Source organism: Engystomops pustulosus, chromosome 5, assembly GCF_040894005.1.
Source record: "Engystomops pustulosus chromosome 5, aEngPut4.maternal, whole genome shotgun sequence".
Classification (NCBI taxonomy): Eukaryota; Metazoa; Chordata; class Amphibia; order Anura; family Leptodactylidae; genus Engystomops; species Engystomops pustulosus.
This window is the reverse complement of record NC_092415.1, coordinates 200,567,873-200,594,542: the sequence shown is the minus strand read 5'-3', so window position 1 is coordinate 200,594,542 and position 26,670 is coordinate 200,567,873. Positions and strand designations below refer to the sequence as shown.

General features: G+C 39.7%; 1 protein-coding gene and 1 long non-coding RNA gene across 2 annotated transcripts in view; one reads left to right on the top strand and one right to left on the bottom strand.

Moving 5' to 3' along the window:
* Nucleotides 1-23,152, bottom strand: part of LOC140133775 (uncharacterized) — a 65,753-nt gene extending 42,601 nt beyond the window's left edge. The window contains exons 1-2 of the long non-coding RNA XR_011855945.1: nucleotides 22,469-23,152; nucleotides 10,257-10,376 (exon numbers count right to left, since the gene is read on the bottom strand). This is a non-coding gene — a long non-coding RNA (uncharacterized lncRNA). The remainder of the gene's footprint in view (nucleotides 1-10,256; nucleotides 10,377-22,468) is intronic.
* On the top strand, nucleotides 13,721-21,101 carry DLX6 (distal-less homeobox 6). Its single transcript, XM_072154353.1, has 3 exons — nucleotides 13,721-14,400; nucleotides 17,351-17,547; nucleotides 20,655-21,101. Exons 1-3 carry the CDS (start codon nucleotides 14,049-14,051, stop codon nucleotides 20,904-20,906), a joined length of 801 nt encoding a protein of 266 aa, XP_072010454.1. The 5' UTR covers nucleotides 13,721-14,048; the 3' UTR covers nucleotides 20,907-21,101.
* Nucleotides 23,153-26,670: the final 3,518 nt, after the last annotated feature.

Below are 26,670 nucleotides of genomic sequence, written 5' to 3'. Positions count from 1 at the left end.
GGGGTGCCCCCTATTGTTCAAATCAGCCAGATACAAAAAAGCAGCAGCAGCCTGCTATTACTGAGCTGGGATAGGCCACTGTTAGGGGGCTATCCCAGCGCAACAATAACAGCCTGCAGCCGCCCCAACACCTGACCATCTATAGACGGTCAGGTACTGGTTTGTACCCGGCTCTTCCCGGCACCCCTGGTGGCGGTGGGTACCGGGGTAATGGTATGGGCGTTAGTGTAAATTTGCCAAAAAAATTAAGGCAAACACTAAGGCCAGCCCTTAGTAATGAGCACCGTCACCTAGCCGGCACCACTACTACAGCAAACTATGAAGAGTGTCGCAAAAAAATAAATAATCACACCGTTTTCAGAAAATTTTATTGAACAAAAGACGCAGACACACCCTCGTTGACCATTTTATTTGTTAGAAATGTCGGTCATAGACGTAATCCTTCGAATCCGAAGCAGTCCACAGCAGGCACGGTCCTGGAAGACAAAAATAACACAAACACACAAAAAAGGGCACGCAGCCACAGGGGAGGACATGCTCGTTGTCTAGGGGTCAGGGGTAGACATGCTCGTTGTCTAGGGGGGGGGGAAATGCTAGTTGTCTAGGGGGGGGACATGCTCGTTGTCTAGGAGTCGGGGGGAGACATGCTCGTTGTCTAGGGGGGGGAATGCTCGTTGTCTGGGGGGGGGGACATGCTCGTTGTCTAGGGGGGGGGCATGCTCGTTGTCTTGGGGGGGGACATGCTCGTTGTCTAGGGGTCAGGGGGAGACATGCTCGTTGTCTAGCAGGGGGAAATGCTCGTTGTCTAGGGGGGGAAATCCTCGTTGTCTAGGGGGGGGACATGCTCGTTGTCGCAGTAAAGGGGAGGGGTCCTATGGAGCGCAGTAAAGGGGAGGGGTCCTATGGAGCGCAGTAAAGGGGAGGGGTCCTATGGAGCGCAGTAAAGGGGAGGGGTCCTATGGAGCGCAGTAAAGGGGAGGGGTCCTATGGAGCGCAGTAAAGGGGAGGAGTCCTATTGAGCGCGCAGTGAAAGCCATAAAAAACACATTTGATATTTTCCTTCCCGCTTCCCAGTACAGGGCCTGGAATATTTAATACTGTCACTAGGAAGTATAATTTGTTACGCAGAAACAGGCCGCACACAGCTCTGTACGTGGAGAAATAAAAAAGTTATTGATTTTTGAAAGTGGGGAGTGAAATATGGAAACGCAAAAATTGTTCCGTCAGAGTAATGGAGCAGACGGCCGTGTATGACCATTCTGCTCCATTACCGTCATAGAGCGATGACATGGACCTTATGTGGACCCCAACAGACCCCTTGTTTTCATGATCTATGGGGGTCACATCACTGAAACCCCCACACATCAGCAGGTTAAGCCCTGTCCTATGGATAGGGCCTAACTTGTATTTGTGGGAAAACCCCTTTAACCCCTTAACGCTCTGCGCCGGAGCTCTACGACGCAGAGAGTATAAGGAGTGTATGAAGAGGGCTCACGGGCTGAGTCTTCTTCATACAAGGTGGGGGGTTTTGCATGTTGCAGAAAACCCCCACCGCTAATAACCGCAGTCGGTCATTGTCGCCGGCAAAGTCTTTTTTACGATCGCTGTGCCCCCGAACGTCATCGGGGGCGGCGATCGTTTGCCGTGGTAGCCTCGGGTCTTCTTTTGACACGAGGCTACATGGCTTCTGCAGGTTCGTTACAATGAGCCAGAAGTATTGCAGTATATGGTAGGAGCGATCTGACCATCTAGGGTTAATGTACCGTAGATGGTCTAAGAAATAGTGGAAAAAAAAGAAAAAACAGGTTTTAAAAATAAAAAAAATTTATAAAATATTAAAAATTCTAATCACCTCCCTTTCCCTAGAACGGATATAAAACATAATAAACAGTAAAGATCACAGACATATTAGGTATCGCCGCGTCCCAAAATGCCCGATCTATCAAAATATAAAAACGGTTACGGGCGGCGGTGACCTCCGAGGCGGGAAATGGCGCCCAAATGTCCGAAATGCCACTTTTACACCTTTTTACATCACATAAAAAATGAAATTAAAAATGATCAAAATGTCGCACAGACCTCAAAATGGTAGCAATGAAAACGTCGGCTCATTTCGCCAAAAATGACCCCACCCCCAGCTCCGTGCACCGAAATATGAAAAAGTTATTAGCGTCAGAAGATGGCAAAAATTTTTTTTTTTTTTTTTTTTGCACACATGCGTTTAATTTTTGAAAATGTATTAAAACACAATAAAACCTATAAATCCGGTATCACCGCGATCGCACCAAACCAAAGAATAAAGCTGAGGTGTTATTTTGAGTGCACAGTCAAAGTCGAAAAAACTGAGCCCACAAGAACGTGACATGTGCGGTTTTTAAAAAAATTTTTTCCACATTTGGAATTTTTTGCAGCTTCGCAGTACACGGCATGTTAAAATAAATAACATTACGGGAAAGTAAAATTTGTTACGCACAAAATAAGCCCTCACACAGCTCTGTACACGGAAAAATGAAAAAGTTATGGATTTTTGAAGTTGGAGAGCGAGAAATGAGAGAAAAACCCTGCGTCCTTAAGGGGTTAAGGGATTAAGTATATGGTACAATAAAAGCAGAATAGAAGGGCACTGGGGGGATTAGGGATGGGGGCAGGGGGTCTATGGAGGAAAGTGTTTAACCCTTTAGCTGCTGCCTGCAGTCACTGTAGAGTACCTGTTATCACACTGCAGCAGCTGCACACACTCGGCTCTGCTTCATCAGACGAACTTCAGTGAGGAGCAGGAGGAGGTGGGGGCAGGGAGCCATTGATGTAGCAGTGCTGGAGAGTTCCTGCCTGCACGGAGGATGATCCCCTGGGGCTGCTGTGCAGGGGCAGTGCAGAGAATATGACACTCTGCACTGCTCCATCCATCCATCCATCCATGTGCCTGCAAGTGGCAGCCTGAGGACAGGGAGGGCTCTGCCTCCCAGGGGAGGGGATGGGGGAGGTGCCGGCTCTGCAGCAGACAGCCCGGGAGCTGGAGAGGAGGAGGACGCTGTACCCCGCCCCCTGGCTTCTCTGTATCCTGAGCAGGACGGGGGCGGGACTCGGGGGCGGGACTCGGGGGCGGGACTCGGGGGGGGGCGGGACAAAACGGAAAAATCCGTGAAACCGCAAAAAAACCGGGACTTTCACTTAACGGTCCGTGCAGGCGGGACAAGGGTTAAAAAACGGGACTGTCCCGCCCAAAACGGGACGGTTGGGAGGTATGCCTAGAAGTGCAGGGATCCATGTGCACCCAACCCTAATATCTATGCCATGCTCCCACCTAGAAGTGCAGGGACCCATGTGCACCCAACCCTAATCTCTATGCCATGCTCCCACCTAGAAGTGCAGGGACCCATGTGCACCCAACCCTAATCTCTATGCCATGCTCCCACCTAGAAGTGCAGGGACCCATGTGCACCCAACCCTAATCTCTATGCCATGCTCTCATCTAGGGGTACAGGAACCTGTGTGCACCCAGTCCTCATCTCTATGCCATGTTCTCATATAGGGGTGTAGGAAGCCATGTGCACCCAACCCTAATCTCTATGCCATGCTCTCACCTAGGGGTGCGTGGACCCATTTGCACCAAGCCTTCATTACTATGCTATGCTCTCATCTAGGGGTGCAGGAACCCGTGTGCACCCAGCCCTTATCTCTGTGATATGCTCTCATGTAGAGGTGCGCAACCCATGTGCACCCAGCCCTCATCTCTATACCATGCTTTCCTAAGGTTGTGGGGACTCATGTTCACCCAATTCTCATCTCTGTGCAATGTTCTAATCTAGGGGTGCAAGAACCTGTTTGCATCCAGTCCTCATCTATATGCCCTGCTCTCATGTAGGGGTACATGAACCTGTGTGCACCCAGTCCTCATCTCTATGCCCTGCTCTCATGTAGGGGTACAGGAACCTGTGTGCACCCAGTCCTCATCTCTATGCCCTGCTCTCATGTAGGGGTACAGGAACCCAGGGGCACCCAGCCCTCATCTCTGTGCCATGATCTCTCCTTAGGTGCAAGAACCTGTTTGCACCCAGTCCTCATATATGTGCCATGCTCTCATGTAGGGGTACAGGAACCTGTGTGCACCCAGCCTTCATCTCTGTGCCATGCTCTCATGTAGGGGTACAGGAACCCAGGGGCACCCAGCCCTCATCTCTGTGCCATGCTCTCTCCTTGGGTGCAAGAACCTGCTTGCACCCAGTCCTCATATATTTGCCATGCTCTCATGTAGGGGTACAGGAACCTGTGTGCACCCAGCCTTCATCTCTGTGCCATGCTCTCATGTAGGGGTACAGGAACCTCTGTGCACCCAGCCTTCATCTCTGTGCCATGCTCTCATGTAGGGGTACAGGAACCTATGTGCACCCAGTCCTCATCTCTATGCCATGTTCTCATGTAGGGGTACAGGAACCTGTGTGCACCCAGCCTTCATCTCTGTGCCATGCTCTCATGTAGGGGTACAGGAACCTCTGTGCACCCAGCTTTCATCTCTATGCCATGTTCTCACCTATGCAGTAACAGAGGACCCGTGAGGAGGTAAAATCCAGTTCTGTACTCACAGGTCTCACATAGGACACTGAGAGAGTAGAATAATAAATATATTTCATCCTTCTGTTCCCTCCTTCATCCTCGTTGATTATAAGGGGCCCCCATTCCTATTGTTTCATCTGATTTTGTTATTACTCTGTAATGTCTTATCTTGTTATATATGTCTCCCATTATCTGTACACCGCTACGGAATATGTTGGCGCTATAGATATAAAGATCAAAGATTCAAATTATTATTATCATTAATATCCTCTGCCCTTTTAAAACCACAGCACCATCAATAAATAGAGAACACACCACCATTATATTACATAATAGAAAACTGAGTGGAATAACAGAGATAGATATCATAGTAGATGGATAGATATGAGTTAGACAGATAGATAGATAGATAGATAGATAGATAGATAGATAGATAGATATGAGATAGATAGATAGATAGATAGATAGATAGATGGATATGAGATAGATAGATAGATAGGTATGAGATAGATAGATAGATAGATAGATAGATAGATAGATAGATAGATATGAGATAGATAGATAGATAGATAGATAGATAGATAGATAGATAGGTATGAGATAGATAGATAGATAGATAGATAGATAGATATGAGATAGATAGATAGATAGGTATGAGATAGATAGATATGAGATAGATAGATAGATAGATAGATAGATAGATAGATAGATGGATATGAGATAGATAGATAGATAGATAGGTATGAGATAGATAGATAGATAGATAGATAGATAGATAGATATGAGATAGATAGATAGATAGATAGATAGATAGATAGATAGATAGGTATGAGATAGATAGATAGATAGATAGATAGATAGGATAGATAGATAGAAGATAGATAGATAGATAGATAGATAGGAGATAGATAGATAGATATGAGATAGATAGATAGATAGATAGATAGATAGATAGATAGAAAGGTATGAGATAGATAGATAGATAGGTATGAGATAGATAGATAGATATGAGATAGATAGATAGATAGATAGATAGATAGATAGGAGATAGATAGATAGATAGATAGATAGATAGATAGATAGATAGATAGATAGATAGATAGATATGAGATAGATAGATAGATAGATAGATAGATAGGTATGAGATAGATAGATAGATATGAGATAAATAGATAGATAGATAGAAAGATAGGAGATAGATAGATAGATAGATAGATAGATAGATAGATAGGTATGAGATAGATAGATAGATAGATAGATAGATAGGATAGATAGAAGATAGATAGATAGATAGATAGATAGATAGATAGATAGATAGATAGGAGATAGATAGATATGAGGATAGATAGCTAGATAGATAGATAGATAGATAGATAGATAGATAGATAGATAGATATGAGGTAGATAGATATGAGGATAGATAGATAGATAGATAGATAGATAGATACATATGAGATAGATAGATAGATAGATAGATAGATAGATAGGATAGATAGAAGATAGATAGATAGATAGATAGATAGATATGAGATAGATAGATATGAGGATAGATAGATAGATAGATAGATAGATAGATAGATAGATAGATGGATGGATAGATAGATAGATAGAAAGATAGGATAGATAGAAGAGAGATAGATAGATATGAGGATAGATAGATAGATAGATAGATAGATAGATAGATAGATAGATAGATATGAGATAGATAGATAGATAGATAGATAGATAGATAGATATGAGATAGATAGATAGATAGATAGATAGATAGATAGATAGATAGATAGATGTGGCATTTAGTTCTGGAATTTGTTTCTGTCAATAAAGCTGCTTTGCATGGAAATTAAATAGATAAATTGAATCAAGATAAATAAATATATATGAGATAAATAGATAGATGCATATGAAATAGAATAGAAGTTGTATAGATAAATAGATAGATAAAAGTTAGATGGATGGAGCACATACACATGAAATAGATATATAGAAATATAGAAAGTTGTGAAATATACAGATAGGCAGCTATATATCTCCATAAGATAGAAAGATATAAATATGTAGATAGACATTTCCAACAAGACATATGTGAATGGGAGTATCTGTGGGGGTCTCCAGTGTACAGGGGTGGCAGGTGATGGTCCCTGTAGCAGGGGTCCTGTGGTTAGGTGTAAGTGACCCCACCAGTCCTCCCCCCTTGCTGACATTACACAGGCCCCCTGCCTCTTTATGAGCCCCCACCTCGTATGAATGATAATAGTCCATGGAGAGTCCACTCCTAAGCGGGAATCCACCCTCACAGCGGGGGAAAAACAGCAGACAAGCCCCGGACAATGGGCCCCATTCATCCAGAGCCCCCTGCTGCAGGGGATGAGCAGTAATTACCCCTGGAGGGAGGGGGCACTGAGGATACAGCCATCAGCCCCATGCCCACAGCACTCTCCAGGTAATCCCTATGAAGGGGTCTGGGGGGGCTCTGGGTGTGGTCCCTGCACCTCTGGGAGATCTTAAGAAGACAAAACAAACAGCAACAAAAAAAACTGACAAAGAGAAAAACAATAAATATTTACAACAAACTACTCCTCATTCAGCCAAGAGTCATTAACCGCAGCCAATCAACATGCAGAGCACATTACCCTGATTACTGCTGTGCGTGCATGTAGCAGAGCTGAAGGGGTTACAGCACTACATCCTATGTACATCGTGAGAACCGAGATGAGAGGCTTGAGATACGGAAAGGTACAGGAATAGAAAGCATATGGATGGATAGCTAGGTAGATAGATAGATAGATAGATAGATAGATAGATAGATAGATAGATATAGATATGAGATAGATAGATAGATAGATAGATATGAGATAGATAGATAGATAGATAGATAGATAGATAGATAGATAGATAGATATGAGATAGATAGATAGATAGATAGATAGATAGATATGAGATAGATAGATAGATAGATAGATAGATATGAGATAGATAGATAGATAGATAGATAGATACAAATGGATAACTTGATATAATAGATATAAAGATAGATATTTAGATACGAAATAGATAGAAAATATATAGATGATAGATAGACTGAAGATGATTGTAGAGATAAAGAGAGAGAGAGAATAGAGTAAAAGATACATACATAGATAAATTAATTGATAGATAGATAGATAGTTAGTAGAGAGCAATAGATGGATGTGCGATAAATATGATAAATAATAAGTAAATAGATACATATGAAATAGATAAATAGATATACGTGTAGATAAGATATACATAGATAGAGGATATATAGATGATAGATAGATCAATAGATAGAAGATGGATATAGAGATAGATAGATAGATAGATAGATAGATAGATTTGAGCAAGACAGATAAATAATTGATCATATTAGATATATTTTACAATAAATTGACAAAGCATAAATCGAAGGATTTCAGATGAAAAAAAATAGACCTATATATTGGATAAAATTCCGAGAAATATTTATAAATATGAATGATGAAAACGATAAAAGATAACTATTAGATAAATAGATTTGATGATTGTTATATAGAAGAAAGATAGATTTATGTAGAATCAACATTTTCTATAACAGCTATTGATTCAATAGTAACCTATAGAATGTTAGATCACTGAAAGATGTAATAATATATTGTTAGTATAGCTCACTAAAAAGCTATTTTAATACAAATAATAATAATAAATAGATAGATAAATGGATAGATAGATATGAGATAGATAGATAGATAGATAGATAGATAGATAGATAGATAGATATGAGATAGATAGATAGATAGATAGATAATTGATAGATAGATAGATAGATAGATAGATAGATATGAGATAGATAGATAGATATGAGATAGATAGATAGATATGAGATAGATAGATAGATAGATAGATAGATAGATAGATAGATAGATATGGGATAGATAGATAGATAGATATGAGATAGATAGATAGATAGATAGATAGATAGATAGAAGATAGATAGATAGAATATAAATATATAAATAGATGGCTGAGGCTCTCTGAACCTGTACAGCTATATTCACTTGTACGTACCATGTAAATACACAGATCGTACCTCTGTATAAGGCAGCCTGTATAACAGTCTAGCATCTAAGTTCTTTTTCTTTAACTCCATCCAGATAATATCTAGATATTTGCACCTGCAGATCTGATGCAAATCTAAGGCAATCCCTGGCTGCAGCCTTGTATAATAATTATCTATTGTTTTGCAGTTCCCTATAGAAGACCTATATGACCTAAAGATATTACATTGTAACGAATCTCATGCTACAGAATATACACAGCTCTCATAAACCGAGTAATACAAAGGACCGAGGAGGAAGGGACGAGAAATGACTGATTCATCATCAATACAAAGGGAAAGAGATGACAGCCACATACATAAAAAATACAACACCTGACCACAGAGAGAGAAGGGAAAAAAGCAGCAACGAAAATGTCTATCTATCTATGTATCTATCTATCTATCTATCTATCTATCTATCTATCTATCTATCGATCGATCTATCTATATTTATCTTCCTATTAAAAATCTTACAATTTATATGTATTAACTTAAATATGATTTTCTACCTATTTCTCCTATTTCTTTGTATTGACATATTTATTTTATCTCTCTTTTTATATCTAGCCATCTTCTTTCTTTCTTTCTTTCTTTCTTTCTTTCATCTATCTATCCATATTTCTATCTCTAATATCTATCTTTTATTTATCTATCCCAACTGCTGTATTTTTCGATATGGCTATCTATCTAACGTTTGTATTCATCTACATTACACAATCTATTTGTCTATATGTATCTAGCATTCTATTACCATCGATTTCATTTCACGTCCATTTTTTCAGCTACCCAATATACATCTATCTATATATCTATCATCTATGTATCTCATATCTATCCACATATCCATTCAGCTATTTTTTGTTTCATGTATATCTTTATGTAAAATACCTATCTCTGTCTCATGAACATTCTGCCAATCTCACTCCCTCCTCACTCATGTACAAAGTTACAATCCAATCTATGTATTCAAACGATCAATCTACATCCACACATTCTTTTTTCTCTATATGTGCATCTATATACAGATAGAGAAATGACAACTAGATACAAAAAGACAAATATATATATGAGATAGATGATGATAAACAGATAGATAGATAGACATGAGATAGATGGATAGATAGATAGATAGATAGATAGATATGAGATAGAGAGATAGATAGGAGATAGATAGATAGATAGATAGATAGATATGGGTAGATAATATGGAATAAATCGATGGATAAATAGACGTAGAATAGGAATTGAAGAGGTAGATAGATATGGGATAGATAAATGAATAAATAAATAAATAAATAGATAGATAGATAGATCATAGATAGATATAGTTAGATAATTTAACAGTTCGTGTCCTGAATATAAGATTGATAATTTGAAACGGGAATAGAAGATTGATGATAGATAGATAGATAGATAGATAGATAGATAGATAGATAGATGTTTGATATTACATAAATATAGATACATATGGATATATGATAAATATATTCAAAATTTAGATATGAAATACCTTGCTAGATATTAAATGAATATGAAGAATAGATATAGATAAATAGATAGATGGATGGATGGATAGATAGATAGATATTTTGTGAAGTCACTTTCCTACCTTTCTATCCATAGTCCAGGGGCAGCAGTAGTGTATACATCCAGCAGACAGGTCCTATATAGCACCTATAGCACCCATATGGCAGGGTGCTGGTGCTGCTTCTGTCTTTCTTCAGTCCATCTTTGGGAGAGAAGGAGAAGTAAGCAGCTGGATGTTCTGTATAAATCCTCCAGCAAATAATAAATGGATTAATAATAATAAGGTTTGGGCTTCTCTCTCTTTATATAAAAAGTGTCGCAGTGAGACAAGGCTGGTGATAAGAGGATAATTGAGGCGACACTGCTGTATAATTACAGGATAATTTATTCTATATCCACTTTTTATTCCACCTCCCAAAATAAACCCAGTCCATAATCATTACACCAGCAAATTGTTCTCCATGTTGTAGCAGCCATGTGAGGAAGCTAATCACTGCAGATCCCTGTGTATGGCTGATTACAGTCTAATTGTACCCCCCCCCCTCCCCATGTAAAAATAACCTACCTGGGAACACTTACTATTTTTACCATTACCACTATTGACAATCAAATGGGAAGTGATGGGCCCCATCATGATGGATCTGGGATCTACACCCCCCAGTAATCTGCCAAAACCACTAATCACATGTGCAATCTACATAGATTACATGACATTTACTGCCAGTCAGGAGAAAGCTCAAGAGGGGAGCAATGTCCCTTTAACGCAGCACCTTCCTTCATTACTACACCCCCACCTTATGATCCTGGTCAATATAAGATCCAAGCTATGACAGAGAGATAGATAGATAGATAGATAGATAGATAGATAGATAGATAGGAGATAGATAGATAGATAGATAGATAGATAGATAGATATGAGATAGATAGATAGATAGATAGAGAGATAGATAGATAGATAGATAGATAGATAGATAGGAGATAGATATGAGATAGATAGATATGAGATAGATAGATAGATATGAGATAGATAGATAGGAGATAGATAGATAGATAGATATGAGATACATAGATAGATATGAGATACATAGATAGATAGATAGATAGATAGATAGATAGATATGAGATAGATAGATAGATAGATAGATAGGAGATAGATAGATAGATAGATAGATAGATAGATAGATAGATAAATAATAGATAGATAGAAAGATATAAGATATATATAGATATATATAGATATAGATGCGAGATAGATATGAGATAGATAGATAGATAGATAGATAGATAGATAGATAGATAATAGATGGGTAGATAGACAGATAGACATCATCAAGATCCTGCACATGCCCCATGCCCGAGGCTAGAGAAACGATCATCAAACTAGTACACAACAGGTTAATGTCACAGATATTGTAATCGATGCATATATGTAAATGTGTGTGTGTAGGGAGAGGCAGGAGGGGGAAGGCGTGTATGGGAAAAGAAGCAAGCTGGCAAGCAGTGGGTTAACTGACAGCTGCAGTGGAAGGTGAAAATGGCAAATGAACTTGAAAGGAGGCAGACAAGGGGTTAAATGTCAGATGGTTTATTTATTATAATTAATATGCAGATATGGTATATAATAATAATATACGTTTTATGTAAAAATATATGAAATATCATAATATATATATGCCCAGATATAAAGAATGAATGCCCCCCCCTCCTTCTCTAGGCTCAGTATATATTTTGTAGTGTATACTGTAGTATGTATATGCACCCCCTCCCACCCTCTCAGCACCACATTCAGCAGGGGCCCCAATGCTGTACATTCTCTCCTGCAGCCTGCATGTAGTGTGTGGCCCCCCATGCTGCAGCAAGTAAGTGTGTGCCCCCTCCCTGCTTCAGGTAGGAAGATGTGCTCCCCCATATAGCAGGCAATGGGCATGTCCCCCCAAATTGCAGGTAGTAGTTATATGCCTCAATGTATATGCCCCTCCTCCATGTGGCAGGCAGTAGTTATGTGACTCTCCTTCATGTTGCAGGCGGTAGGTATGTGTCCCCTCCTCTATGTTATGTCAAGTAGTAGGTAAGTATCCCCTATGTTGCAGGCAGTAGGTATGCCCCCCTGTATGTTGCAGACAGTAGGTAAGTACCCACCTATGTTGCAGACAGTAAGTATGTGCCACCTTCGTGTTGCAAGCGGTTGGTATATAACCACCTCTGTGTGGCTGGCCGTAGGTATGTGCCCCCACCCCCTCCGTGTTGCAGGCAGTAGGTATGTGCCCCCCCCCCCTCCGTGTTGCAGGTTGTAGGTATGCCCCCTCCCTCCGTGTTGCAGGCAGTAGGTATGTGCCTCCCCCTCCGTGTTGCAGGCAGTAGGTATTAATCCCCACCCTCCCTCCGTGTTACCGGCAGTTGGTAAGTGCCCCCTCTCCATGTTGCAGGCAGTAGGTATGACCCCCCCCCTCCCCCTCTGTGTTGCAGGCAGTAGGATGGTTCCCCGCCTTCCATGTTGCAGGCAGTAGGTATGTGCTCCGCTCCGTGTTGCAGGCAGTAGGTATGACCCCCTCCCCCCTCCGTGTTGCAGGCAGTAGGTATGATCCCCTCCCCCCTCCGTGTTGCAGGCAGTAGGTATGCCCCCCCCCCCTCCGTGTTGCAGGCAGTAGGTAAGTGCCCTCCCTCCGTTTTGCAAGCAATAGGTGTGTGCCCTCCCATCCGTGTTGCAGGCAGTATCCCACCCCCCTCCTCTGTGTTGCAGGCAGTAGGTATGTGCCCCTTCTCCGTGTTGTAGGCAGTAGGTATGTTCTCCCCCCTCCTCTCCGTGTTGCAGGCTAGTAGTTATGTGCCCCCCCCCCCTCCGTGTTGCAGGCTAGTAGTAATGTGCCCCCCCCCCCTCCGTGTTGCAGGCAGTAGGTATGTGCCCCCCCCCCTCCGTGTTGCAGGCAGTAGGTATGTTCTCCCCCCTCCGTGTTGCAGGCAGTAGGTATGTGCCCCCCCTCCTCTGTGTTGCAGGCAGTAGGTATGTTCTCCCCCCTCCGTGTTGCAGGCTAGTAGTTATGTGCCCCCCCCCTCCGTGTTGCAGGCTAGTAGTAATGTGCCCCCCCCCCCCTCCGTGTTGCAGGCAGTAGGTATGTGCCCCCCCCCCCCTCCGTGTTGCAGGCAGTAGGTATGTTCTCCCCCCTCCGTGTTGCAGGCAGTAGGTATGTGCCCCCCCTCCTCTGTGTTGCAGGCAGTAGGTATGTTCTCCCCCCTCCGTGTTGCAGGCTAGTAGTTATGTGCCCCCCCCCCCTCCGTGTTGCAGGCAGTAGGTATGTGCCCCCCCTCCTCTGTGTTGCAGGCAGTAGGTATGTGCCCCCCCTCCTCTGTGTTGCAGGCAGTAGGTGTGTGTGTGGCTGGGTGCTGTGCACTGTGCACCCTCCTGTAGGATGTGTGAGGGGGGGGGGGGCTCAGGCTCAGTGAGGAGGGGGGGGGCTCAGGCTCAGTGAGGGGGGGGCTGAGGCTGAGGCACAAAAAAAAAGCCAGTAGGAGCAGAGGGATTGTGACGTCAGGGGTTGACTGACCAATCGGGAGGCGCTGCCCTTTGGAGACAAACCATTCTACTTGTCTAAGTCTAAAAGCAGAAGCTGAACTTTAACAGAATCCACCTTAAATCTCTGCACCCACTGCACAACCCAAACAATGGGAATTAAGGGGGGATAACATCATCATCATCATCATCATCATCAACAACAACAAGGGGAGAAGCTGCTGCAAGGGACTACTGCACCCACCATCCTCCATCCATCCTGCAGGCCTGGCTGTCAGTGCAGCAGGAAGGGGGATTGCACTAAGTATAGGGTAGGTGGCCTCTCAGGGGTGGGAGGGGGTAGGTTGCCTTCAATCACAAAGTTTGATGATGACCATGACTACGATGGCTGAAGGCTTGGAAGCTCAGGACTCATCCAAGTCTGCCTTTATGGAGTTTGGTCAGCAGCAGAGCTCCCACTCCCAGCAGAGCTCCCCGGGCATGGCTGCCAGTCACTACCCCCTGCACTGCCTGCACTCCGGCACCCACCCTCACCACCACCATCACCACCACCAGCACGACAGCTCCTCATACCCGGGCAGCAACTCCCAGTACAACCGATCCCTGGCAGCAGCCGCAGCAGCCTACCCGTACATGAGCCAGCATAGCCCCTACCTGCAGTCCTACAACAGCAGCAGCTCCAGCAGCACGACCACCCAGACCCGCACCGAGGAACCAGGTGAGGCCACCCTGCATGCCCTGCACCCTGCCACCATGCATCATTACATCCCTCCATGCCATGCATCCTCCATCATATACAACCTCCATCTCTGCTATAACCTTCCCGCGATCCATCGTCTGAAAATCTAATCGATAATGTGTAACCGAGCACCTCCAACCTATGGCACATCGCATTATTACAATGCCCCCACCACCTAGCACCTATTCTCTATGCACCTCTCCATATTGGCACAATATTTAATAAAATTCCCAGCTTTCCGACTACCGGGCAAATCTAATATCGGTAATATAAACCGAGTACCTCAAACCCCTGCATCATTATTGTACCTCCGTGCCATGCACCATGCCCCCAGCACCTGGCACAACCATAATCCTTGAAGCTCTACACCTTGACACAACAACCAGTTAATGCCCTGATGCCCGACTACAAGACGCTGATAATTACTGCGCCTTATTCAGGCCGTTCACCATAATCAATATCCATATTGAATACACCTGAATTATTCTACTTTATTCATGAGCCCCTAGAGGTTGTGCATTCTACATCTCATCCTTATTATATACATTATGTACATTTCATTACCCCCCATATTACATGTGTCCTATTGACTGTCCATATATTATATTATCTTCTGTGTTTATATTATGTTGATACAATTGTATCTTTTGAGTTTATATTAATTGGATACAGTTGTATCTTAATACGTATCTTCGTTATAATTCTCGCACTGGATACAATGTTATGTTCTTTGTTTATATTATGATGATATAATTGTATCTCCTGCTTATTATAAATCTGTATAAATGTATCCATGATGTCAGTGTCAGGGAGTGTGAATATCGCACGGGGATCAGCGCTCAGGTTTTTCATCCTTCAGCAATGCAGAAAATAAAAGTGACAAGTAGTCGGATGATTTATGAAGGATCTAGGAGGAGATAGGGCCGCTCCTGCATTGTGTACTGTGCTGTAATGTCATTTATTATGTGCTGGTGTTAGAGTTATAGCCACTGGCAACCTGACATCCGCAACCTTATGTAAACTCAGAGATGATTGTATCAGTGCAGAATATCTATCTATCCAATATATTATATATTTATATATTATATTATATTATTTTATATTTTATTATCATGGTTATAATATTAATCTATCCATCCATTCATTTAATGCATACATATATAATATATATATATATATATATATATATATATATATATATATATATATATATCTCAGTATATTGCATATTTCATAAGTATGTATTATGCATTTTCCATTTCTATATTATCTCGTATTTATTTTACATTGTAAACATCAAAATGTATAGAATCAATTTCTGTATATACTGACACCTACACATACATTTAATTCTGTATCTATATCGATATCTACATCTATATCGATGTATATTTTATTTTATACTTTTATTTTTTCTTCAATATTATTTGTGTACTTGTTTTTCATTTTAGATCAAATATTTATTACTTTAGTATTTGCATTTATGTATTAATTTTTATTAGTTTGTTTGTCTGTCTGTTGTCATCGTGTCCAATGAAAAAAAAAATAATTCCCGATGCAATTTCTATGTGACATACAGTCTATATGTGTCTGTATACATGGATGTGAAAAGGTTGGATAGATATATGTATATATATATATATAGCTATGTATATATATATATATATATATATATATATATATATATATATATATATATATATATTACATGTTCTGTATAAATTTTACATTTTGATGTTGACAATGTAAATAAATAATACATACTGATGTAATATGAAATACACCGATAGATAATATAGATATAACTATATACCAGGGGCTTCCCAGGCCTGGTCCCTCCATGTCTCAGCTGATGACATGATTCTGAGTTATATGACTGAGAAGCAGAGACTGAGATCAGCAATTGTTCCCCTCTGTGGGCAGTAAATTGGTGACATAAAGTCAATTAGCCGTGTAAAAACCTTGTTGGCTGCACAGATTTAGGAGAACCTGATATAAGACAAAAATACATAGAGCAGAAACACAGAGAAAGAGAAGTGCCAGGGACAGGGGAGGGTCCTGAGTGCTGGGACTTGTGGTGCTACATCACATCTCACCAGAACATATAAGGGATCCGAGGTCATCGATCCATCTGGTAGTGGACTGATCGCTGCGATGTTGTAATTGCAGATCTTGGTGTGATTGCTGGGATATTAGTAATGATGAGTATGTGCCATGTGTATACTGTGTCATTAGCATTGTTATCATTAACTTATGTTATTATTGTGGTTGTATTTACATAGATGGGTATATAGATAGATACATCATAGCTAGATGTATATAGATAGACAGACAGACAGACAGATAGATAGATAAATGATAGATAGATAGATAGATAGATAGATAGATAGATAGATAGATAGATGATAGATAGATAGATAGATAAATAGATAGAAGATAGATAGATAGATAGATAGATAGATAGATAGATATAAGATAGATAGATAGATAAATAGATAGAAGATAGATAGATAGATAGATAGATAGATATAAGATAGATAGAATATTATGCTATTTTAATTGACAGTTTAACTGTTTATACAACATCCTATTATTGCATTGTAATATTGTGAGTAAATTCTATGCAAATTTGATTAATACCAGCAGTAATGTTACATTTACTATGTATGGAACTTTCATTATTCCTGCATTATATTTTTGCTGAATGTGTTACATTATTATTTACACGATTTTATTATTTATCCAATACTATTGCTTTCATAATCATGAGAAGTGCTATTTTAATATGCATAATTTTATTACTTTTTCTATTATTATCTTGTATTTCCATTTCCTTTTTATTTTAGATATAAATACCGATGATAACATATCAGGAGTTCACTTCCATCTTCCAGTAATATCATCTCCATCCTATTATTATTTTTTCTAGTTGATCAACATAAAACGACAGTCATCGAAAATGGGGAAATCAGGTTTAATGGCAAAGGAAAGAAGATAAGGAAACCTCGGACAATATATTCCAGTCTTCAGCTCCAGGCGCTAAATCATCGATTCCAGCAAACACAATACCTGGCACTTCCAGAGAGGGCAGAGCTGGCTGCATCCCTGGGCCTAACACAGACACAGGTAATAACTATCAGCATCAGCAGCCTGGAGACATGGATGGATGGATAGATAGATAGATAGATAGATAGATAGATAGATAGATAGATAGATAGGAGATAGATAGGAGAATAGATAGATAGATAGATAGATAGGAGATAAATAGATGGATAGATAGATAGATAGATATGAGATAGATAGATAGATAGATAGATAGATAGATAGATAGATAGATAGATAGATAGATATAGATAGATAGATATGAGATAGATAGATAGATAGATAGATAGATAGATAGATAGATAGATAGATAGATAGGAGATAGATATGAGATAGATAGATAGATAGATAGATATGAGATAGATAGATAGATATAGATAGATAGATAGATAGATAGATAGATAGATAGATAGATAGATATGAGATAGATATGAGATAGATAGATATGAGATAGATAGATATGAGATAGATAGGAGAATAGATAGATAGATAGATAGATAGATAGATAGATAGATAGATAGATATGAGATAGATAGATATGAGATAGATAGGAGAATAGATAGATAGATATGAGATAGATAGATAGATAGATAGATATGAGATAAATAGATGGATAGATGGATATGAGATTCGTGATAGATGAATGATTAAATACATATTTATACATATACATTATATACATATGTAATATATTAATGTATATAGGTATTGATAGAATTGATACATATGACACTTATGACGTATACATAAAATGAATGGATAAGAGAGAAGGATATAAATAATAGATTAATAAAAAAAAAAAAAGATCCATACGAATTATCAGCTGTGTCTCTTGTATAAAACTTCTCTGCAAGAAGCTCTTTTGTTGTTGTGGACTTATAGATGAAAAAGTAGATATAATATATAGAGAGAGATAGATAATGAATATCGGGACCACCCTGCAGTACAGTAGGTCTCTCCTCACTTTCTATAGTTAGATAGATATAAGATAGATGGATAGATAAGGTAAAGGATAGACAGAAACATAGATAATTACATATATATAGATGATATTTGTACCACCCTGCAGCTCAGTAGGTCATCACTTGTAGGTAGGTAAGTAGGACGTCACTTGTAGGTAGGTAAGTAGGACGTCACTTGTAGGTAGGTAAGTAGGACGTCACTTGTAGGTAGGTAAGTAGGACGTCACTTGTTGCAGAAAGATAGACAATAGACAGATATAATATATAGATGGATATAAAATTGATATTAAAGCCATCCTGCAGCACAGGCCGTATCTCAGTTGTTGTAGATATATAGATAGAAATGATATAGATATATAGATGGCAGATAACTATTTGTACCCCCCTGCAGCTAAGTAGGTCCCACCTCTGTTTTTTGTAGTTTTAAATCTACATAGAAATTAGATAGATAGTAAGTAAATAGATAGTTAGATAGAAAGATAGTAATTAATACATAGCTACATGGCAGACAACTATTTGTACCACCCTGCAGCCACGAAGGTCTCACTGTAGTTTCTATAAATTTACATCTACAAAGATATTAGATATATAGATAAACAATAAAGAAGCAGCACATGCATCAAACTATATTTACTCAGGTGCAGAGGCCTGGGACCTGGAGTCTATCAATTACAATAGTTAGATAGATAGATAGATATGAGATAGATAGATAGATAGATAGATAGATAGATAGATAGATATGAGATAGATAGATATGAGATAGATAGATAGATAGATATGAGATAGATAGATAGATAGATAGATATGAGATAGATAGATAGATAGATAGATAGATAGATATGAGATAGATAGATAGATATGAGATAGATAGATAGATAGATAGATATGAGATAGATAGATAGATAGATAGATAGATAGATAGATCGATCGATAGATAGATAGATAGATAGATAGATAGATAGATATGAGATAGATAGATAGATAGATAGATGATAGATAGATAGATAGATATGAGATAGATAGATAGATAGATAGATAGATAGATAGATAGATAGATAGATAGATAGATAGATAGATATTAGATGTAACATATATATTAGTACCACCCTAGGGGTAGATCTCCTCAGTTTCTGTACATCAGGTTTGGGATGTAGGGACAGATCTTGTACTTTGATCATTGCTCACACAATGCGGCTGCACCGGGGTCTGTGCTAATAGCTGGAGCCCTGCGCAGAGGTGAGCCTTTCAAGTGTGCTGCCCCCCACTGCTCTATATCATACATGTGTATAGCGCCTACACTATACACTATCAGTGCAGTAACTTCTGTGTATTCTGACAAACCGATCCACATCTCTCCCTCTATAGTGGGGGCTGCATTGTCTTATCCAGGGCTAATGAGGCTTTGTCTTGGATAGATAGAAGAGTTAGACAGCGATTGAAATGGAAATATCAGTAGATAGACAGGGAAATCAAGATAGATAAATAGATGGATATACAGATAACCAAATGAAATAGAGAGAGAAAATAATCTGACAAATAATAAGAAAGGAAGTAAAAGGGAAAGAGAAAAATAAAATGTATTACAATTATGTGACTAAATAAAGAAAGCAGTAGAAAGAATGATAAACTGGAACAAAGGTATAGATATAAAAAGGAGATACATAGACATAAGGAATGATAGATAAAAGAAGACAGACAGTTATGAGATAGATAAACGGATGGTAGATAGATAGAAATGAGATAGATAGATAGATACGAGATAGATAGACAGATAGATAGATAGAGAGATAGAGAGATAGATAGATATGAGATAGATAGATAGATATGAGATAGATAAATAGATATGAGATAGATAGATAGATAGGAGATAGATAGATAGATAGATAGATAGATAGATAGATAGATAGATATGAGATAGATAGATAGATAGATCGATAGATAAATAGATAGATAGATAGAATATAGATATGGGATATATATGAGATAGATATATAGATGGTAGATAGTGTGATGATAGTTGGATAATTGGTAGATAAGCAGAGAATTAGATGGAAATTTCCACTCTTAGTACATTTGGATCCTGCTTTATTCCCTCTCCTTTTGGCGCAGGTTTTCATTATTTTCATCTAATTTTATCTTCTAACACCAGATCCTTTCTTGGGTTTTCAGGTCAAGATTTGGTTCCAGAACAAGAGGTCGAAGTACAAGAAGCTCCTGAAACAAGGTGGGAACCCCCATGAGAGCGACCCCCTCCCCGGCTCGGCCGCCCTGTCCCCCCGCTCCCCCGCCATCCCCCCTGTCTGGGACGTTTCAGGAACCGCAAAGGGTGTGAACATGGCCACAAACAGCTACATGCCCGGGTACTCGCACTGGTATTCCTCCCCACACCAGGACACAATGCAGAGGTCGCAGATGATGTGACGCTCCTGACGCAGCGCCTCCTGGATATGGACTATGGTGGATGAGATTCCCAGTTTTTTCCCTTTCTTTCTGCCAAATGTTCTGGGAGACCCAGTCCGGGGATAGTCCTCTTCTTCTTCTAAGAAACCTCAATCGCATAACTTGAAGACCTTCATCCTGGAGTTCATGCAACCTCCCATTTTTTGGGGACTTAAAGGGATGTTAAAAAAAAAACAATTCCTTGGAATGAAAGGATAGGGCCGCATTGCACACTCCAGCAACCTCCTCAGCATTGGGATGAGTGGGAGAAACCGCATCAGAAAGACATGTCACAGTGCGTCTTATGTGAAAATGCGTCTTTTGCGACAAACCACTGTTTTCTACATAGACTGTGAATGGCGCAGGTCCTAAGCCTAGGGGCAGGATTAATTGGTTCACTACAGGGACGTTTATAATGATGAGATGTATGTATATATTGTTGAATTTTAGTTGTATATACTTTATATGTTATTGTCTTTCATAAATGGAGAACAAAAAAAAAATGAAACAACATCCATTCCTGATCTGGTGTGTGAGTCTTGTCTCCTCTTTATTGTCTCAAGGATCCACGAAGAAAACAAACACATTGGCGCACGGCATTGTATTTAATTGGTATTTGATGTAGTCGGTTGTCGGATAATTTCCAAATGGAAAAAAAAATGTAACTTTTTTCCATGAGTCTATTTTTTGGCATTGTGGAAAATATACACAAGAAGTGATTGATTGAGAGGGGAGAACTTGCACAACGATGTGGTGGTCGGTATCGGCAGAATCTTTTGCACGAGAAGTTCAGGTTTCTGGACATTTTTTCTGTATGTACAGGGCCTTAGGATTTGCTATAGTGTGTAGCGCTGGAGTAAGATACTTCTGGATGTGCAGAATACAACGTATTGTCTGCTCCATTCTTTTAACATGGCAATTGAATAGGCGTTAGTCATACGCGCCATTGACGCAATTGTTCTGTGCATGTGCTAGTATGCCCTTTATGAATAAGACTATTGAATGCAGGTTGTCTTGAACTATGTGAACTGTTGAAATAAACGCAACAGGGTGAGGATTCTAGGAGACGGGAGGGGGAGGGTATATGGAAGGTGAGCGGATTTAGCTCCCACCCATGCGCAATTCATCCAGCACTGCGCAACTCACTGCTACTTGTACCCAGTGACCTCAACCTAAGGCACAGGTCTCTGTGATGTCTATTGATCCTTCCTATAACAACCTCCCCTCCCCCCTCTCCCTCCCCTGCACAGGGGTTGACAGTAATTGCGACACAGTCATGCGCAATGTGTCTGCTGGTATTTGTAGTGTGTATCTCTCTAGCAGCAACACCTTTTCTCTCTCTCTCCACTCCACAAAATGCAAAGTGCATTGTCAATACAGGCAGGAGGCCACATGCTGGGACAATTAAGTGGCGCAGACCCGGGCATCCTTCAAATGCGCCATTTATCAAGAGTCAATAGAGAGTTCGATATAATGACAGCTACAGGCAGCGGTGCAAGAAAAGGACAGTCACTATAATTAAGCACAAAGGAAAGATTACTTACCCGTGTACAGGGGGCTGCATTGTATGGGAGTACGGCTGCCTCTGGCTACTGCTGCTCTTGTTGTAAAGTTGCAGTCTCCCCCGAATGGCGCAGAAGCGATGAAGTCTTGTCATTTTCTAGGTCTTGTATTGTTCCAGTCTGGTAAAGTGCTGGCTTTTCTTTGCCCCCCTTCCCCACTGAGCATCTCAGGGTCTCCATCTCCCCAGGATCAGGGCAGAACAAAGCCTCCAGCTGCAGTCCCCATCCAGTGTGAACCGCACATTGGCGACAATTTAGCGTTTTTATCCACAAGAAGAAGGGATTTTTTTCTCTCTCCATTCTCTTAAATGCAGCCATAATTAGAGTAATTTTTCATGTAGCCTGCTGATTACTGCGTTTTTACCGTCAAAGATAATTACCTGTAATTTTCTCCCACTTTTAATACTAAAAAGCCATCTTTATTTAGATACAGGAACAGGGGAGAAGAGGGAAACAAAAGATGGAAATTATTCTGTTATTCATATACAAATTGCAGAGATGGGGGCTCCTCCAAATTGGGAATTAAGGGAAATTATCAAAGAATGGAGAAGGATTCAGAGCTGCAGCTGCTGCGACACAATGGAGATGGGGGGAAAGTGCAAAAAGACCCCAAGACTCAGAGATACAGGGACCTCTACCTGGATACAATAACAGACTGTATCCACCCATCTATCTATCTATCTATCTATCTATCTATCTATCTATCTATCTATCTATCTATTATATATCTATCTCATATCTATCTATCTATCTATAATCTATCTAACATTTGTAATTTTATCTATTGAGAACCAAGCAATGCTTACTCTACTATCTATCTATTGAAGTCATATAACTGCTACATTTTTGTACATTATGTACATTTTTTTCCTAATAATTTATCATTCTATATAATCTGTCTATCTATTGGATAAAGGCCACGGCAGAATTTTTTAATTTTAGTAGTGGATTGTGGTCATTTTCTTTATCAATCTCGCTCTTATATTTATTTACCCACCTGCTATAATCTATCTATCTAATCTATCTATCTATCTATCTATCTATCTATCTATCTATCTATCTATCATCTATCTCCTATCTATCTATCTCATATCTATCTCATATCTATCTATCTATCTATCTATCTATCTATCTCATATCTATCTATCTCCTATCTATCTATCTATCTATCTATCTATCTATCTATCTATCTGTCTATTTTTCTAATATCTGTCCATCTCTTTTATCCATCTACTTAGCTATCTATCCCATATTTATTTAATATTTGTGTTTTTATTTATGGAGATCCAGGCAATGCTTACTCTTACTTACCCTTCTTTAAATGTATCCATCTACACCATATCTATCTATCTATCTATCTATATATTATCTATCTATCTGTCGATCTTATATCTATCTATCTCATATCTATCTATCTATCTATCTATTTATCTATCTATCTCATATCTATCTATCTATCTATCTATCTATCTCGTGTTTATCTATCAATCTATCTATTTCAATCTAAAGCCAACTCACACCTGTAATCGTCCTGCCTGAGGTGTTAAGTTTACCTATGGATATTAGGTGAGGTTTGTGTAATGTAGCAAACCCAGTATGACAGCGACAGCGTCACCTACAGGCGGGATAGAAGACGCTTTAGTCATTCCACGCAAAATACAGATCATTGTCGTCGGTGAGGAAAGGGTGAAAGAGAAAATGCTACATAGTTACATTGATTATACAAGGCACATAGATACATAGACAGATATATAGATACATACTAGGCAGATAGATAGATATGAGGTACATAGATAGATAGATTATTGTGACATGGATAAAGAGACATATATAATACACACACAAAATACTTATTTTCGAAAACTTACAAAACTAGATTTGGCTTACACTTAGCACTGTTTATCCAAATTGCTGTAAGAGTCCACAAGATACAATTTTTCCACACAAAAGACATCCAATAGATGAATACATCTGAATTCGATAGAATGCTCCATAGACTGATACAACACAAATAGAATACATCATTGATATGTGTTATAGAGACAGATAAAGAAAGATGGATAGATATATAATATGAAATAAATTTAAAGCATAAATAGGCGGATGGAAAGATAAATAGATACATAGATGATACATTATAGAGAAAGAAAGATAGGAATATATAGAAGAAAGAAAGAAGGATGGGTGGATGGATGGAGAGCTATGAGACGCATGGATAAAAGAGAAAGTTATGAGTAGATAGATAGATAGATATGAGATAGATAGAAAGAAGATAGATAGATAGATAGATAGATAGATAGATAGAGAGATGTGAGATGGATAGATGCATAGATGGAGATATAGATTGATAAATAGATAGTCAAAGGTTTATAGAGACCTCCTTTCTTTCCCTTCTCCACACATGTCAAAGCATTTCACACTAGTCCCCTGACAATGTAACGCCCCTCTCAGGCAATAACCGCATCATCTACAATAAACCGCACAGAACATTCCACAGTGTAACATATGCCGTAGAAGGAGAGTAGTCAGTCTGCATCAGGAATGTATGTGGGTGCTGTCCCTATAGCTGGCATGTATGTGGGTGCTATCCCTGTAATTGGCATGCATGTGGGTGCTGCCCCTATACCTGTCATGCATTAGGGTGCTGTCCCTATAGTTGACACGTATGTGGATGCAGTGCAAGAGCTGGTATGTATGTGGGTGCTGCCCCTGTAGTAGGCATGCATGTGGGTGCTGTCCATATAGTTGGCATGTATATGGGTCCTGTCCCTCTAGTTGGGATGTAAATGGGTGCTGTCCCTATAGCTGGTGTGCATATGGGTGCTGTCCCTATAGCTGGCATGTATATGGGTGCTGTCCCTATAGCTGGCATGTATACGGGTGCTGTCCCTGTAGCTGGCATGTATATGGGTGCTGTCCCTGTAGCTGGCATGTATATGGGTGCTGTCCCTGTAGTAGGCATGTATGTGGGTGCTGTCCATATAGTTGGCATGTATATGGGTCCTGTCCCTGTAGTTGGCATGCATATGGGTGCTGTCCCTGTAGCTGGCATGTAAATGGGTGCTGTCCCTATAGCTGGTGTGTGTGTGGGTGCTGTCCCTGTAGCTGGCATGTATATGGGTGCTGTCCCTGTAGCTGGCATGTATATGGGTGCAGTCCCTAGGCCGGGCACATAGCAGAGGGGAGATGGCAGCACTTACCGGGGGTGCAGAGCAGAGCTGAGTGTGAGGAGCCGCAGCTTCTCCCTCCAGGTGTGAGACTGTGTGCACACCCGGCACCTCTTATATTGCGGCAGAATTAGCTGTTATTACTGTCACTGGTAGCGGGAGAGAAAAACACAACTGCAGTAATCAGGACCCGGAGCATCTCCCAAATTACACATAATTGTCATCGTCCAGATTATGATAATAGCCTCTAATCCAGCCCTGCAATATCACACCGTCCACTAGGGCAACACAGCACTAGCCCAGGGACCATTGTCAGCCAGCACTGGCCACTGCATGCAGGAGAGAGGGAAGAACGAGAGAAGAAGAAAGATAAAGAAAGTCAGAGAGAAGGAGAGAGAAAGTAAGAAAATATGGAGAAAGAAAGGATAAAGGAAAGAAAAAGAAAGAAACAACAAAGAGAGGGAGAGAGAGAGAGAGAGAGAGAGAGAGACAGAGAGAGAGAATGTGAGAAAGAGATAAAGAAGACAGAAAGGATGAAAGAAAGATAATGAAAAAGACAGTAAGAGGGAAGAAAGAGAGAGAAAAAGTGACAAAGATACAAAGAATCTTTATAATCTATATTTCTATCAATCTATTTTATCCATCTCCTATCTATCTATCTATCTATCTATTATCTATCTATTATCTATATAATCTAATCAATATTTCTATCAATCCATATATCTAATATCTATCTATATTGTACTTTACTAATATATCCCATCTATCCATCTTGTTTTTCATCTATTTCTACATCCATAACTTTTTTTTTGGTTCTCAAGTTGCTTATAATTTACATTTAAATCTTACATCTATCTCTCTAGCCATCTAATTGTGTCTCTATCTATCTATCTATCTATCTATCTCCTATCTATCTATCTATCTATCTATCTCATATCTATCTCCTATCTATCTATCTCCTATCTATCTATCTATCTATTATCTATCTATTTCCTATCTATCTATCTCATATCTATC